This window comes from Colossoma macropomum, unplaced genomic scaffold (genome assembly GCF_904425465.1).
Source record: "Colossoma macropomum unplaced genomic scaffold, Colossoma_macropomum, whole genome shotgun sequence".
NCBI classification, from domain to species: Eukaryota; Metazoa; Chordata; class Actinopteri; order Characiformes; family Serrasalmidae; genus Colossoma; species Colossoma macropomum.
The window spans coordinates 22,515,545-22,531,585 of record NW_023494803.1 but is presented as its reverse complement, the minus strand read 5'-3'; the positions used below and the strand labels follow the sequence as shown (position 1 = coordinate 22,531,585).

At 38.8% G+C, this 16,041-nt stretch overlaps 2 protein-coding genes across 4 annotated transcripts; both read left to right on the top strand.

Moving 5' to 3' along the window:
- The first annotated feature begins 381 nt into the window (after positions 1-381).
- mapre3a (microtubule-associated protein, RP/EB family, member 3a) lies at positions 382-7,974 on the top strand. 3 transcript variants are annotated; one of them, XR_005008556.1, is made up of 7 exons: positions 382-519; positions 2,150-2,273; positions 2,526-2,671; positions 3,144-3,339; positions 4,265-4,411; positions 4,687-4,839; positions 6,510-7,974. XR_005008556.1 is itself a non-coding variant. In XM_036593614.1 (7 exons), the coding sequence occupies exons 2-7, from the start codon at positions 2,153-2,155 to the stop codon at positions 6,576-6,578; spliced, it is 780 nt and encodes a 259-aa protein (XP_036449507.1). In that variant the 5' UTR covers positions 382-519; positions 2,150-2,152; the 3' UTR covers positions 6,579-7,974. The 3 variants fall into 3 exon arrangements, 2 of the variants coding, with proteins under 2 accessions (XP_036449507.1, XP_036449506.1); XM_036593614.1 differs by having other exon boundaries at positions 3,144-3,300; positions 4,265-4,398; XM_036593613.1 differs by having other exon boundaries at positions 4,265-4,398.
- A 1,045-nt stretch (positions 7,975-9,019) lies between these two features.
- LOC118823579 (sentrin-specific protease 6-like) lies at positions 9,020-14,175 on the top strand. The gene is made up of 11 exons (XM_036593276.1): positions 9,020-9,104; positions 9,683-9,842; positions 9,926-9,990; positions 10,393-10,496; positions 10,642-10,806; positions 11,509-11,542; positions 11,821-11,973; positions 13,070-13,254; positions 13,387-13,443; positions 13,665-13,762; positions 13,840-14,175. Exons 2-11 carry the CDS (start codon positions 9,703-9,705, stop codon positions 13,958-13,960), a joined length of 1,122 nt encoding a protein of 373 aa, XP_036449169.1. The 5' UTR covers positions 9,020-9,104; positions 9,683-9,702; the 3' UTR covers positions 13,961-14,175.
- Positions 14,176-16,041: the final 1,866 nt, after the last annotated feature.

Below are 16,041 nucleotides of genomic sequence, written 5' to 3'. Positions count from 1 at the left end.
AGACTCTAGGCAAAAGGGGCGGATATTTTCAGCCCTGCACAAAGGGCCCACACCTTCAGTTCTTCACAAGGTAATGTAAGATAGCAGGTTGCTCGGTGTCTAGGCAATATAACAAAGCATACACAAATGACTGCGCATTGAGTAAAACTGTGGCTAAATCTCAAATGGCTCCCTACACCCTATATAGTGTGCTATATAGGTTACGAAATAATGACTAACTAGTGTACTATATGTCCAGTGCGTAGCAGTTTGGGACTTGGCCTATGTTGCCGTAGTTACCACATAACTAGGTTGTAACAAAGTGGTTGTTATTAACGGCGCCTCCAGCAGGCCTCCAGCAGCAGCACGCTGGTCTGTGGATCAGGGGCGGGGCGAGGCACGCTGTGGGCGTGGCGATACCCAGCACTGCACCGCAGCAGCATCAGCTAACCAGCGGAGCCTAGCCGTGCGATTTTGACAGGAACGTGGTTACATAGGCTACATCTGGAACATTGGCTAAAGCAGCCCTCTAAAAACACAGTAAGTACTGGGAAATATCCGTACCTTGACTCTGTCGTTCGTTTCACAGTCGTAATGGGTGGCTTTCAGCGCTCGGGCCTTTGTCAGTGTTTACTGTATAAGCCGTATCTGAGGTCCTGTCAGTGATACAGCTAGCAGCGGTGACAGGGCTATCGGCGAGGCCTGCCACTACGGTGGTCCTTTTTTAAGTGAGCCAGTATGACACTTCGACCTTTCATAGCGTCTAGAGTTGCGGGTTTGGATTAAAATAAGGGTGTTACAGTGCGTCCCAGACAACAATGAGAGAAAGCATAGCGGTCTGAAGGCCCGGAGCGGCTGTGAAGGCTCGCCGCTTCAAGCGGTACTAGAATAAGCCCGTGCTGGTGCGACCCAAGGGGCTGTCTTCCCCTCCGTCAGTGTAGTAATTACTGGCTGGGTTGCTCATAAATAAACGATGACACTTTCTTCTGCAGCCTGTTATGGTTAGTTTGATGTCGACGTTCAAAGCGAACGGGTTTTTCTCAGTATATCGGATAATGCGCGCAAGATTTAAACGAGGCTTTGCTGCTAAAGCAGAAAGCCTAGGCCACCCGGCATGTAGGAGGATTTAGCAGTTTATCGATGCTGTAACGGGCCAACATATTAAAACACCGCTTATCTTAAAGTAATATTTTCTGTTTTGCGGATAATCAGTGCCAGAATAAATGGGAATACAAGGAGTCTATGAAGAGTCTTTAAGAGTAAGTAATGTGAGAAGGCAACTGTAATCTGTGCTCTACCTGTGTGATGGCAGGGTGGCTGACAGGAGAGAGGGTCCAAATACAGCCAGCGTTACAGTAAAATTAACAGTGTTAAACCATGTAAAACTATCACATAATTAGACATAAAGATACGGTCATATAGTTACATGTGATCCACATTTACTACGCGAGGTAATTCAAAGCAATAAGCCTCACTGAGGGGGGTTGCTTCTAAATCCCTATGCTCCCATGCTAAATAGTACGTTATAATGGTACACATTGGTGCTATATAGAACAACTTAAGAATGTAAAAAATAAAAAAAATGTGTTAAAAGTTCTGCCAGAAAAAATACTATATTTTGAAAACAAGTTATGTATGAAAAAACATTTAAAACATACAAAAAAATCAAGAGTTATCACTTCTTTGTGAAGCGGCATTTTTTTTATTGAATGCAAGAACTGTTCAGATGACAAAGAGCTAAATGGTGTAGCTCACAGGCTGGATGAGACAGATGTGAGTGCTTGATGGCTTCTTTGAGGCACATAATAAACTCAGTCTAATCTGGAAGGATTAACTTCTGAGGACTGAAAGTTAAAGGAATGTTGATTGCTTTTACTGCTCTTCCTCCATGATGACGCCCTGGCCACTGCTTTAGATGACAAAGGAGAAAGTTGCCTGTATAACTGGGTTTTCAGACTGTGAGAAGTGCTGCAGCACTGCACCATTCTGTGTTTTATACCCACTACCTCAAATTGTGCTTGACAGTTAGTGATCAGCTGAATCGTGTCAGAGAAACTCTAAACTGTGCTGAGGTACTCCCTTCTTAACATCGGTTACAAACACTAGTTCGTTTGCTCAGACGTCAGGTGTCCTGCTTTATTTTTGTCTTTACATGCTTTGTCTTCTGTAGGGAATGGCAGTGAATGTATACTCCACGTCTGTAACCAACGAGAACCTGAGCCGACATGATATGCTGGCGTGGGTTAATGATTCTCTACAGCTCAGCTACACCAAAATAGAACAGTTATGTTCAGGTGAGTCTAGTGATTCACTTTATCCAAATTCACTCATCTTCATTAAAGGAGTCCAGGAGTCCTGAGTTCTGGATCTGAGTGATTCTGATTGACAGCACTTACCATGAATGCCAGAAAAAGGGTTGTTCAAGAGACAGAAATGGCAGTAATTTCTTAAGGACAAATAACCTGGATTCATATCCTGATCAAGACAATGTTTATCTTGGTGTTGCATTTGTATTAACCTGCATTCTTACCTTTGTTTGCATATAGGTGCAGCATATTGTCAATTCATGGACATGTTATTCCCAGGATGTATTTTTCTAAAGAAGGTGAAATTCCAGGCAAAGCTGGAACATGAGTATATACACAACTTCAAAGTTCTTCAGGCAGCTTTCAAGAGGATGAGTGTTGATAAAGTTAGTCTGTTTCCTTTATTTTGTATAAATCATTTTGGGCCACGTCTGTGAACTGTTTAGATGCTGTTTATTCAGTATTATATTAAAAAATTAACATATATAAATTAAACTTGACAAGTAGGTTCAGTTCTCCACATCGACCTTGCAATACAAATTACCTGTAAATGTATGTATGAGGAAAATCGTCAGCAATGATCATTCAAAATTTGATTACAAGACATATAAGAGTTTTACTTCTAAACATACATAGTTTTACTCATAAAGTGTTTGTACATTGTTTTATGCTTGATTGTTACTGAAGTATTGAGAATTTCATATTGGTGATAGTTTAAGGCTTTTAAGGTCTTTTGCATGAATTTCTTTGTGTAATTGTATTAAACTAAACTAAAATACCTATTTGTAATTATCAGACAAATGCTCCTGATCCTCTCAGTGGGATTAATTTCTCTCCATTTCTCCTTTTGCCAATCAGATAATCCCAGTGGAAAAGCTTGTAAAGGGGAAGTTCCAGGACAACTTTGAATTCGTCCAGTGGTTTAAGAAATTCTTTGATGCCAACTACGATGGCAAAGAGTATGATCCTGTACAAGCTAGACAGGGCCAAGACATGACTCCTCCCCCGAATCCAGGTGAACACTTTTCCCACAAACCCAAGAGAACTGGTCCAGGTAACCCCACCATTCTATTGCACTTCTGCTGCATCCATTGCTGAGCTTCTACTGGTCGATTGCTCTGCAAGCAGCTGGTTTGTGCACGGTCTTCGGAATGATTGCTCCATGCTCAAGCTTCCATAATAGTGAACAATGAATTTCACATGAAATTGCATCTTGCAGTGAAATATTCAGCTCAGTGCCATTGAGAAAATCCTTGACAAAGATCTGACTGTTGCCCAATGCCCATACTAACAAAAGAGCACAATTGTGACTCAAGCTAATACCTTATGTTTGGACAAATTTGAATAAACATTCCATAAGGGCTGAACTCAATGTACTGTCATGCACTGCAAAGATTTTTGTTGGCTTACTCTCAAATGAGTGATTTCTGGTCATCCCTCACTCCAAATAACAAGACCTCACATTTCTCAATTGTTTTGATGTCAGAAAGCTAATGGAAGTCATAGAACTTACAATTATAAATAATATTACTGCTTATATAAACAGTAACGTGCAGATTAAAAATTGCTGATGATTGATTCTTAGCATGATGTCATTGGGCTGGATTGGGAATGTATCCACAATTCAGTCTATAATAACATAGTTTCATAACAACGTGACTTTGGTTAAAACTGCCTGTATATATTAACATTATATTTTTAATGAGCTTCTCTTTTTGAGCTGTCTTGGGCATAACCAAAGTTACGGCAATGGCAGAGTGCCCATGCAACAGCTTTAGACTAAAAGGCTGATCTAAATCAAGCTTTAAGCATCGATTTTAGGCTAGATCATTACATGTTGCTGTTTTTTACATATTTGAAGTATGTATATGTGTTTTCCAACAGTGCTACATCAGCTTACTGCATGAAATATTTTTTCCTCATGATACTGGATGCTCAAAATGTGCTATGGCTAAACACTGAAGTCATTCCTATTTCAGGGCCTCAGAGAACATCGCCAACAGTACCCAAAAACATGCCCACACCACAGAGGGTGACGACCACCATCAGGAAGAACCCCAGTCTGGCTCGGAATGGAGGAGGGGACGCCGAGATCATGGAGCTTAATCAACAGGTAGAGTCCCTGGGTGGGTAAGGAAGTCTTACTCTACCTTGCAGTGTTTCACATTCTCTTAATATTCAGTTTCACAATGTAACACTGAAGTTCTGCCATTGTTATGCTCTGCTTGAACAGACAAATTAACCTCCAAATAATCCTTTCGATGTCCTCATTATAGTTCTAGAACAGGAAAAAAAGGCAATTAGAATGCATTGACCTATTTTTATTGACCTATATTCCTACATTCTGCACTTGTGGTAACTCCTGGTCGTTCTCCTGTTTTGCCTTTTCTCTTCTGTGAAGTTAATGGAGCTGAAGTTGACTGTAGATGGACTGGAGAAGGAAAGAGATTTCTACTTCAGCAAACTCCGAGACATTGAGTTGATCTGCCAGGAACACGAGAGCGAGAACAACCCCATCCTCACTAGGATAGTCGACATCCTTTATGCAACAGAGGTATGCCTGGGTATCCCTAATCTCTGTGCATTTTAAAATCAGGGACAGGCAATTTAGGCAAATTTGATATAAAAATTTGTAAGGCATTATTATATTAGAATAATATCAATTATGAATGAATAAATAAGTACATAAGTAAATAAGTAAGTAATTAAGTAAGTAAATAAATAAATAAGAACTCTTAAGGCTTCAGGCTGCTGTGCACCAGACTTGTCAGGTGGACGCCACCAGAAACAGTATTGCCACTCACCATCTTACCACTGTACTACAGTAAACCCAGACCTTTACCAGAAATCCATATGAGTTAATATGTCACATGAAATAGACCTTAAGAAAGGTGTTTAGTGTTTAGCTGAGTCACTTTGTATTTCACCTCAAATCTTTTAGCTAGAAAACGGTTTGAAAAGAATTAATGATAAAGGTTAAATTTCATTAAACGTTTCTTTACATTAAATCTATAGGAGTAGGGTGCAAGTTTAACTTGAGTTTCTTGTTTATCTGTGCTTTTCCTCTGTGATTCTTTTTATGAGCTGTAGCTGCACTCTGTGCTGCTGCCCAGCACCAGACTGAACCAGACTAAACAGATAAGAAACTGACCAAAACACAAGCCGTTCTACACTGCCCCCTAGTGGAGTGTAGAGTCAAGACATCTAATGGTTCTTCAGCATGAGAATGTAAAAAGTTAGAGAGAAGCTAATTTGCATAGCAAAAATCCTAATTTAGCAGGCTTAATATGACCAGGGACATGAACTAACAAAGTAATGCTTACACATATGTATTCTAATGTAAGCCTGGGCAAAATCTAAAAATAATTGGCTTAATATTTTCTAGTTAAAAAACACCCCCGCTTCCCAACCAAGACCATTGCAGCTCAGACCTACTTTCTGTCCTATTTGTAGTTTACGTTTTTTTTTAAACATTAGCTGTTTCAATGAACTTCTTTAATAAAATGAACTTATTAAATACTTAAACACTGAGTAACCCAACATCTTTTGAAAACTACTTAATTACTCCTTTTAATGTCACTGCAAACACATGCATTCATGACCTCATTTTGGTGTGGGTTTATAGTGATGTGCTAAAAACACCCCTTGCTGGAGAAACTTCAGACTGTTACACTAAATTAACATTCCAAAGGCATGCCCATGTGCTTTACATATAAAAAAATGAGGTATTTTCCATTGTTACAGCTTAGTTACTTAGTCACTTAGAGATTTTTCAGACAGTATGCCACACAAAGCTGAATTTGTTTTACTGTAGCCTACTGGCTTTTTAAGGCCCCATATTAACCCAGTGCTTTGACAGTAAAACTGAAAAAAACATTATGTGGACATATTATTTAATATTATTTAGCAAGCTGTTTAACACTAAATTAGTTAACGGTAAATTATAAGCAAAAACACACTTACTACATTGCTAAAGAATTTTAACCCCATTTCGCAATAATTTTTTTGCCTGTTCTGGAGGTCCCTCAGTTAAGCCGTAAGTTTTAATATTTTTCAACTCAGTTTTAATCATATTGTGGAATGGCAACTTGGAGGCCTGCAGAAAGGGGTTAAACAAATTCCTTGGCTGGCCTATGATTTTTTCCCAGCGCTGTACAATAATTAAAGAATCATGAGAATTTAAAATCACTGTAAAGAATTGTCTTCCTCATTACTGTCATGCAGGAAGGATTCGCACCGCCAGAGGATGACGACATAGACGAGCAGGCCCACTTGGACCAGGATGAATACTGAGCGCTCCCTCCCATCCTCCCTTTCTCCTGCGCCTGCTGTTCTCCTGTCCCCTCCCCCCCTCTCCTTTTCTCCACTTTCAACTACTCCTCACATTGCACGCTGTTGATATCTCCTCCATTACCTCTGTATCTATGGATGCCCCATATGTACTATGTATCTGTTTGTCTTCTCCTACTACAGTTCATACACTACATCTCAAAGGCTCATTACCACCTCCCTGCCCCCCTCTGAGAATAGCAACAACAGTACTATAATCTATCCGCCTCAGCATGTTTCACATTACGACATGGAGAATGAACACAAACAAGGCATCGGAGACTGAGGGTAGCACAATGGACTTAAAACGGTACATATTATGGTGAGACAGCAGTTTTGAAGGGAAAAAAATTTGTTGCATGGAATGCAGCTATTTGCCTTAGGTCTCCTGCATATTTTGTTGTGGCACAGCACTGGCTCCATTCAGCTTTTAGAATAGTACTTTGGTTTCTCATTCATCCATGTAATGTCCTTTCATTAGCCTGAGAATGTCTCGCTTAGTCAGTTCAAGTGCAGTGACTGAGGCATAGTCAATGACCACAAACAGGGAATTGCTACACTAACAAAATATCAGTTCTTCCAGATATGATTTAGTGGTCCTCAAACTTTTAAACTATAACAAGGTAATTCTGCAAAATGTTACTGACATGTCAACACAACTACTGTGTATTTTAGCAAGAAAGATATTCTACATTTGGATTTGCTGAGACACTGAGAGATGCAAAACTAAAGAAAGAAGAAAGGGGCATTTGAAATTGAGAAAGAAGAAAAAAATGAAGACAACTAATCTGAAAGAATGGTACAAATCGTTCTTTTACCATGTGGTTAGTTACTGCATATCTATTGGGAGCATGTGAATGTTATACATTGATAGTGAATGAGTGCTGTATTTGTATTTTATTTTATGGAGGTTTGTTTCAGTTGATTGAGTGGCTCATGATCCAGTACCGCTTACATAGTTTCAAATAATGAAATCTACTGGTGGGATTAAAAAGTGGTATTTGATACTAATCAAACTAGTCACACTACTGATCGAATGCTATTTAACTGAGGTTTTGCTGCTAATTTTACTGCATTTCTGTGTTTCATTTTGACATTTAATTTATTCTGCTATTGAATAGCATGGGCTATGTTTTGTTGTTGTAATTAAACATGAAGTGAGAGATTTTAAAAAGGCCCAGATGTGATGGAAAGGAACAGAGGCTCTCTGAAGTATTGTGCTGCCTTTACAGTCTTTTACACCCATCTGCATAGAGACTCACTCTCATACTTGTTTTGTCTCAATTTAAAAAACATGGCCATAATAGTGTTTGCATAAATTGTTTTGCGTTTTATTGAGTAAATAAACAGTTGTAAAAAAAGTGTCTATGTCTTTGATTTTATTACATTTAAGGTTAGAGTTGTACCTGTTTTCCTAGTTTAGGGGGCCATATCCTACATTTGTTTCGCATTTATTTTTTCTTGAAGTTATAATTTTTACATGACCATTTTACAACCTCTCTGTCTCCATTAGAATTAAACAGACTGTTTAGTGTGCCTTTATTTGTGATTGGCTGTGTTCTTCATTCAAAAAAGCAGTCTACGCTGAAATACTCCTTATAACAACGTAAATTGGCGGGGCTAAACTGCTATATATGTAAATATGTTTTTTTGTCATCATAAAAACAATGAATTCAAATTGGGGAAATGGCGGAATAGTCCCCAAACAAAACGTATTTTTGTTTCTAATTTATCACTATTTACTATTATTAGCGTTACATATGAAAAGCCATAGACACACGTAGGTTCACTGGGCGGTTTTGGTAGTAAATAAAATTCCCCTATTTGCTTTGTAAACAGTGCCCGACTTCTGGTTTCTATCACCACCACTGTAAGGAGGTCGAAATAAGTCTCTCTACAGTACATAATTTCAGCTACTTCGTTTACGTTTCAGGGATTAAACTATGCCGAAATTTTGAAAAAATCCCCTTTAAAACTCAGCTAGCTAATACTGAAGCTCTGAAGCTGCATGTACACAGGTCTGCTACTGGGTGGTGCTCTAAGCTCACATATTTTCCGCAGAAAACCCCAGAAAGGCGAGAGAGCTGCAGTGCGTAGGTTTACCGCTTAAAGGGGCCATTGGCTTAAGTTACGCTATTGATGTATCAATCTGAAGGTTTTGACATTGGCTTTGTCGGTTGGGGCGCAGTTTGAATTTAACCCCAGATGTCACTCGTGAAAATAGTCTAAATTAAAATGGATTTCGCCTTTCAGCTGTCCTCTGCTTGGGCTGCTTCTAAAAGGGAAGATAAAAGAAACAGTACAGAAGAAAAATGTGTAAAAGAGTACTGATAAAGACTTCGCTTTAACAGTAGCTTAATTTAGTGCATATAGCGCATGCGCAGAACTTAAGTCACTAAATGGCACTGATTGATACTGACTTCTTCGCTGCTGGAAGCTTGTTTACATGGACGATTGTTAGGCTAACATAACATAAGGTTACATCATATGGTATGTAATAAGGTTGATTATGTATACTATACCAACATTAATCTGGCCAGTAGGTAACGTTACCGTTTAATTTACAACGGCCAGTCTTTGCAGCACCTTGCTAATAAAATAACGTTACCTGTTAGCTAACGCTAGCTAGCTGGGCAACGGTAACAGCAGGACTGCCTTAACCGACATTACTGAAACTTGGTTGTGGACCAGTTTTCCATTAATTTCAGTCTTAATCTTTCTTTTGGTGCTGATTTACAACCTTTTAGTTGTTTAAGAGAAATGTTGGTTAGATTTTGTGTCGCTTACTAGCCTCGTTGCTTCAGTTATTTGCTTAATTTGCAACGAAATTCGGGCCAACCGAAGAATGTTTTAGCTAGCTAGCTAGGTTACCGTGGTATTCTCATCAATTTACTTTTTAGCTAGGTTAACTTAAATGTGCACTTGTAAATATCTATTAGCGCGGTCTGGAAAAGAAATCTTTTGGAAATTCGAGTCGATATGCCAATGAAAAAAGAACAAAGTTGGAGAAGTGAAACTTTGAAACGTTTTAGATGACATTTTAAAAATATGATTCTTTGTTGCTTTAGTGACCCAGCTTTCTCGGACTATGACACAGAATTGCCAAGAAAGTAGCGTTAACTTGGCGCTGGATTTTGACCATTTCACCTCACCATCACAAGGTGTTGTCCTTCAGAGGCGTCAATTCCACCATGCTCTAGGGTCTGGTATGAGGAAGAATGGCATAAGGTGTGAGGTGAATGCCTGTAGATTTTGTCTATGAAATGAGTGAGGAGATTACGATTTCTCACTGGCTTACCTACGTCTTGTAGGAGAGGCGAAGCTGAAGAGGCACAAAATACTGAGTCAGATGAGGTACTGCTTATTAATATAGATGGTAAGTTTTTTTCAGTTTCAAATGAATCAGCCCTAGCTGATTTTGAAATGTTGCTTCTGTGTTGGTGTGAAGATTGCTGCTACTTATAGAAAGTATAAGACTATTGTGTCTTTTTAGCCAGCTGGAGATAACAGTAGACAGTCAATTTGAAGTCTTACTTTCTATTGATTTTCACAGATGTGACCAAATATTTGCGTTTTCATTGCTGCTAGTGTGCAGTTTGCACAGTGTGAATGCAGTTCAAGGGTGTCTCATGTAGCCTAAGACCATTTTTTATAAGGAAAAAATATAGGCCTATTTAGCAAGCGTTTGGGTAGAGGTAACAATACCTGAAGGGTTTTTTTTTTTTGCCTCAACCAAAATATTCCAATACAACATGGTCTTTGATAAATATTTTAACAGGTTCAGTTGTTAGCCACGACAGTGCTAACTCAGAAGAACTGACATGCTGCACGGATATGCAGTATGTTGTCAAACTTCCCCGAAAGCATCGCATGAGAGACCAGGTACTAATAAACATAAAAATGAACTCAAAATGGTTTCAGAAAGCCCTGGCCAGATGTTGCCTTGAGTGTTAAGACAACAAGCCAGATATGACTTGCATTGCCTCATCTATCAGAAATTGTGTTGAATATGTGTGTTCTTTTCCAGTTTGGAGACATTGTCCCAAATAAACGCAAAACAAGGTTGCCAACGTCCATGGCAAGATTACCTTCCTTTAAGTGGAATGTCATGGAAGGGTTTAGCAGAGTTACCCTCAACATCAGAAGTCTTAAATTTGGAACACTGAACCTGAATTTCAGAGGACCCATCACTGTGAGTTTTTATTGCTTTTTTTTTCTGCCGAACATATTGATCAGGTTTTAAAGGGTGAATCCGCTAAAAAAGGTTCATTATAGAGAAACTTGCTGACTTGAATTTCTTTACAGTGGTGGTGATAGAAACCAGGTGTTGAGATATCTTCAGTGCAGACATTTTAATAGCTACTGAAATGACCAGTGGACCCACACATGTCTACTGAGTTTTTTTAAAGTCAAGTCAAAGTTAATTTATATAGCACTTTTTGCAATAGGCATTGTCCCAAAGCAGCTTTGCAGGAAAAAATATAGATAACAGAAATTAGCGGTAAATGTGGAATAATACAGCATCCTGCATGTACCTCTTCTGCGAAGGATTTCTTTTAAAAATATCTCAGAACTATTGGAAAATAATGCCTGAGCTATCAAATAGCATATTTGTAACCATTTGATGTAATAACTTTCTGTGAAGTAGTTTTTAGAGACATTAAACTCTTTGGATTGGTCAGGTTCTTATCACCACCATTTGAAAACAGGCACTTGGCAAGTTTCTCTAGAGTGGAGCATTGCACACCAAACCGCTGTATGACTTTACATTTTGACAGTTAGAAAAATCAGAAATTCCTTTTTAAGATTTTCCTGAAGACTGTTAAGACTGACAGTTTGAATCGTATGAATAAATAACCAAAAATAAGTTTAAATGTGTGTGTTTCCATTACAGATTTCAGTGGATTACATCGAAGTTCCAGACAAAGGTAAGAGGCAGAGTATGAAAGGTGTAATGTGGATATCCACATACCTACTTTTAAGGAAAGGACCTTAGAGTGGCATTTAAATTTGTTGGGCATTTGGTCACCAATACATTTTCCCCTTAAGCTATCTTGTCAGTTTAATGGCTTTAGATGGAAATCGTGTTGACTTTCTTTGTAAATTCAGTTTCATATTCTTGATCATACTCTGTGTTCTCATTCTTTAACATCACTTCAGTGCTTTGTGTGAAGTGTCTGATCTTTGTCATTCCTTGTCAAAAAAGTTCGAATTGCAGCATCCGAGCTCATCAGGTGTGAGTGGTGTACGGCACATAGACTACCGGCTTTGTTTCTGCAGACTACTGCTGCAGAATGCCATCGTCTGAAAGACAGCCTTAGTATGTCCACAGATGCAAGAAGTTGGAGCAACTGCCAGAGTAAGACTGTAGTGATACTGCTGTATCAGAATTTTAGGGTGCTATTGAGTTCATACATAGGGCCTCAGTCACCAACTGTTCTTAAGAAGAAATTTCTTCTTAAAACCCACTTCTGCAGTTTTAATGAAGGTTCTGACATGCACCAATGTTTTCCTATTTTGGTTTAGTTCTTAGGCAAGAACAGAATCTATGCCCATTCAACTGCACGAAAGTGCAGACAATTCTGTGGTTTAGGAGTATGTCATGAATCTGCTGTTTGTCATGACATTTTCTTTGGACCTTTCTCGAGAACAAATTAAATAAAAAAACCTAGGAAGATATTGGTGAATGAGGCCCATAAAGTGTAAGCCTTGTAATGCCTATGCTTCATGGCCAAAAGTATATGGACACACATGGAGTAGTGTAAAGCACACTGCTGTTAGACGCTTGTTCTCTAGAGTGATGAATCACCACCTGGCAGTCTGATAGATGAAAATGCTTACCTGCCTGCATGCATAGTGCCAATTGAAAAGTTTAGTAGAGGAGGGATAATGGTATGGGGCTGTTTTTCAGGGTTTGAGCTAGTCCTTTTAGTTCTAGTAAAGGGCAATCTTAATGTTACAGCATATAATAACGTTGCAGAGAATTGTGTGCTTTAAACTTATGGCAACAGTCTGGGAAAGCTTCTTTCTTGTTTCAGCTTGATTGTGCCCCTGAGCACAAAGTGAGGCTCATGAAGAAATTGTGAGCCGGACTGGCCTGCACAGAAGCCTGACTCCAAACCCGTTGAGCACCTTTGGGATGGGGTTAAATGACAACTGTGAACCAGGCGTTACTGCTCCACTGTATCAGAAGTGGATCCCTGCACCCTTTTCCAAAATCTACTGGAATGCTATTATAGCAGCAGCTCCATATTAATGCTTGTGCATTCAAAAAGCACACAAATGGTTGTGATGTTCAGGTGTACATGTACTTTTGGTCATGTGGCATATGATAAAATTTGTAGACATGAATATTAATGTAGCAGTTCCTCCTTAGTCATGGAAATGTGGGTATCATTTATGAATCCATGATTCATGAATGATGAATCATAATTATGTCTGTTTTTCTATCTCAGGTCAAAAAGAAAAATACATTATCATCGTCTTTGAGAGTGAGCCAACAATGTTGGAAAAGACCACATTAGAAGAGATATTTGCTGAGATAGGCCGACTTAATTACATGAGCAACTTTCCAGCCATGCTGACATTTGAGGAAGCAAATGACAGACTAACAGCTTATGAACAGTCACACAAAAATGAGGTAGGTTACAATGATAATATAAGCCTTGCAGAATGTAGCTGTTGTTTTGTGATCAAATAGGTGTAATTATTTTGCTTCTGGTGTGTTACTGTGTTAATTGTACTTTAATTTTTTTAAATTCTCTGTGTGCAGGCTGTACTGCTGGAGGATGAGGTGGATGAGCTTCCTCCAAGTCCTTTTACTCCCAAGGTTATCCTCACAATTATAGATGTTCATAATGATAATAATAGTAATAACAATAATAGTTTTAAAAAAAAGTCAGTTGATGTTTGTGCAATTGATTTAGACCAGTAAATTAACTATAGTCTTTTTTGTTTGTTTTTTCATTAGCACAAATCTTTTTAAATCCTTGTTTGTTCTGTGTCTGGAATTCAGCAGATCAGCAGATTCTTTTTTTCATTAATTCTCAGAGTGAAATGGCAACGCTTGATGTGTTGGACAGTGAAGATGATAATGCTGACAATGATGTGATGGTGTGCCCCTCATTGTGGACTCAACCTGTCAAAAAGTCTGTGGGTTTCAGCTAATATTGTGACTTTGTTTTGTTGCTGGTTATTACTGTATAGAGTAACTGTTGTTTTCCAGACTGGTTGTATATCCACCACCTCCAGCCAAAGGAGGATTTTCCATTACTGACGAAGATCTATGTTGCCTCGATGAGGGAGAATTCCTGAATGATGTGATTGTGGACTTCTATTTGAAGTAAGTGGCAACTCTTTTGCACATTTATAATGCTGGATTTCAGTGCTCATCAGAGGATCTATATTCATGATGGTTAACTGGTAAATACATTTTTTTTTGTTGTTGTTTTAGCATTTTTCAATTGTGCAAAGTGTGAAAGGTTGCATTATGTCACGTCTTGTAAACTTGTGCATCATGTAAAATCCAGAGTTTACCAGTTTGTCGGCTGTTCGAGCACAATTTAAAATTGTGAAATTGACATTTTCCAGTTTCTGACACCACTAATATTGCGTTTTGTTTGTATTTTTAGGTATTTAGTCTGTGAGAAGTTACAGAAAGAGGACACCAATAGGTGTCATGTGTTCAGCTCTTTTTTCTATAAGTCTCTCACACAGAAAGATCATCTAGACATCACAGGTGTATTGTAAGTATGGAGCGTGAACTTGACTAGAATTTCTTTGAGCTGTCTACTTATTCTCCAAATCTTTGTTAGCCAACCTCCCAACAGCATTCAAGAGAGGAGGCATAACCGGGTGAAGACATGGACCAGGCATCTGGATCTTTTTGAGAAGGATTTCATTTTTGTCCCAATAAATGAGTCGTGAGTTTAATTTTACGTTTAAATTTCCCCCCACCATTCATTATTTGCTTAATTTTAAATGTCCTTTTAGTTCAGTGGGTCACCGGTGGTCTATTTTACGTAGCAGGATTTTTGCTTAGCATGCCTAACTTGCTCCAGGGCAGGTAAGGTTTGGATCATAAACAGCTCTTGGACCAGTCAGGGCTGAGCTGAAAGTAGACCCCTGCGGTCATTTCTGGGTCACCTTTTTTTTCTTTCTAATGCTTTTGGCCTCAATCAAGGAAAAAAATTCAGTTGTCAGCAGAGAAACCAAATGGTACTGCATAGTCATGTAAAGAAGCAACTACATTTCATGAAATGTTTCTCTTTTGAAATATGTGGACATTTAATCTTCAGTTAAGTAGTATGTATAGATAAACATCATGCAATAGAACAAAAAACAATGGAAATTTGACTTTGCAATCATTTATTTAAAAAAAAAAACTGTCATTTTTGTCTGTTAAAGTAACTGGTACTGCTCCTTTTGGCTGAAACAACTTTATGTAGGTGTTTTCTGTAACTGTCTACCAGTTTCTGACGTCAGCTGGAAGAATTTTTTGCTCATTCCTCCATGCAGAGCAATGTTAACTGTTTGAGGGGTTTCTTGCATGTACAGCCTGTTTCAAATCACCCCACAGCACTTCAATGGGATTCAGATCTGGGCCTTTCCATAACTCTCCATTTCTTTTTTTTTGAGCCATTCCTCTGTGAATTTACTTGTGTGTTTGGGACCTTATCCTGTTGGAAGGTCCACTTCAGCTTCAGCTTTTTTACAGATGGTCTCACATTCTCCTCAAGCACTCTGTGGTGTGAAAAAGAATTTGTAGTTGATTCTGTGACTGCAAGTTGGCCAGGCCCTGAGCCAGTAAAGCAGCCCCAAACCATTACATTTCTACCGTTGTGCTCTAAGGTTGGCATGAAGTTCTGATGAAGTGCTGTCTTTGGCTTTTGCCAAACATGGCTTCTGGTACTGTAGCCAAACCACTGTATCTTTGACTTGTCTTTCCATAGCACAGTGTTCCAGAGGTCCTGGTTCTTGCTTAGATATTCATTAGCAAACTTCAGCCCTGATATTCTTTTTAGGCCACAAAGGCTTCTTCTTGGCACACCTCCCATGTAGGTCAAATTCGTTTAGTCTTTTTCTGATGGTATCTACATGGCATGTACTTTCACATTAACAGTGGCAAGGGCTTCCTGCAGGTCCTGTGATGAAATTTTGGGGATCTTGAAGACTTCTTTAAGCTTCTTCCAGTCTGCTCTCAGGTTAAGTTTGGCCTGACCTGAAGAAGTTGGCAGTAGTTGTAAATCTTCACTTGGAGATGATTTTCCAAACAGTGGGAGAGTGATTTCCAGTATTTCTGAACCTGTCAAAGAGAATTGTTTCCTTTTGGAAAAACTTCTTAAACCCCTTCCGTCATAGACATCTACAACCTTGTTTCTGAAGGCCTCAGCGAGTTCTTTTGAACCTCCAATAACAGAGAGCAAAC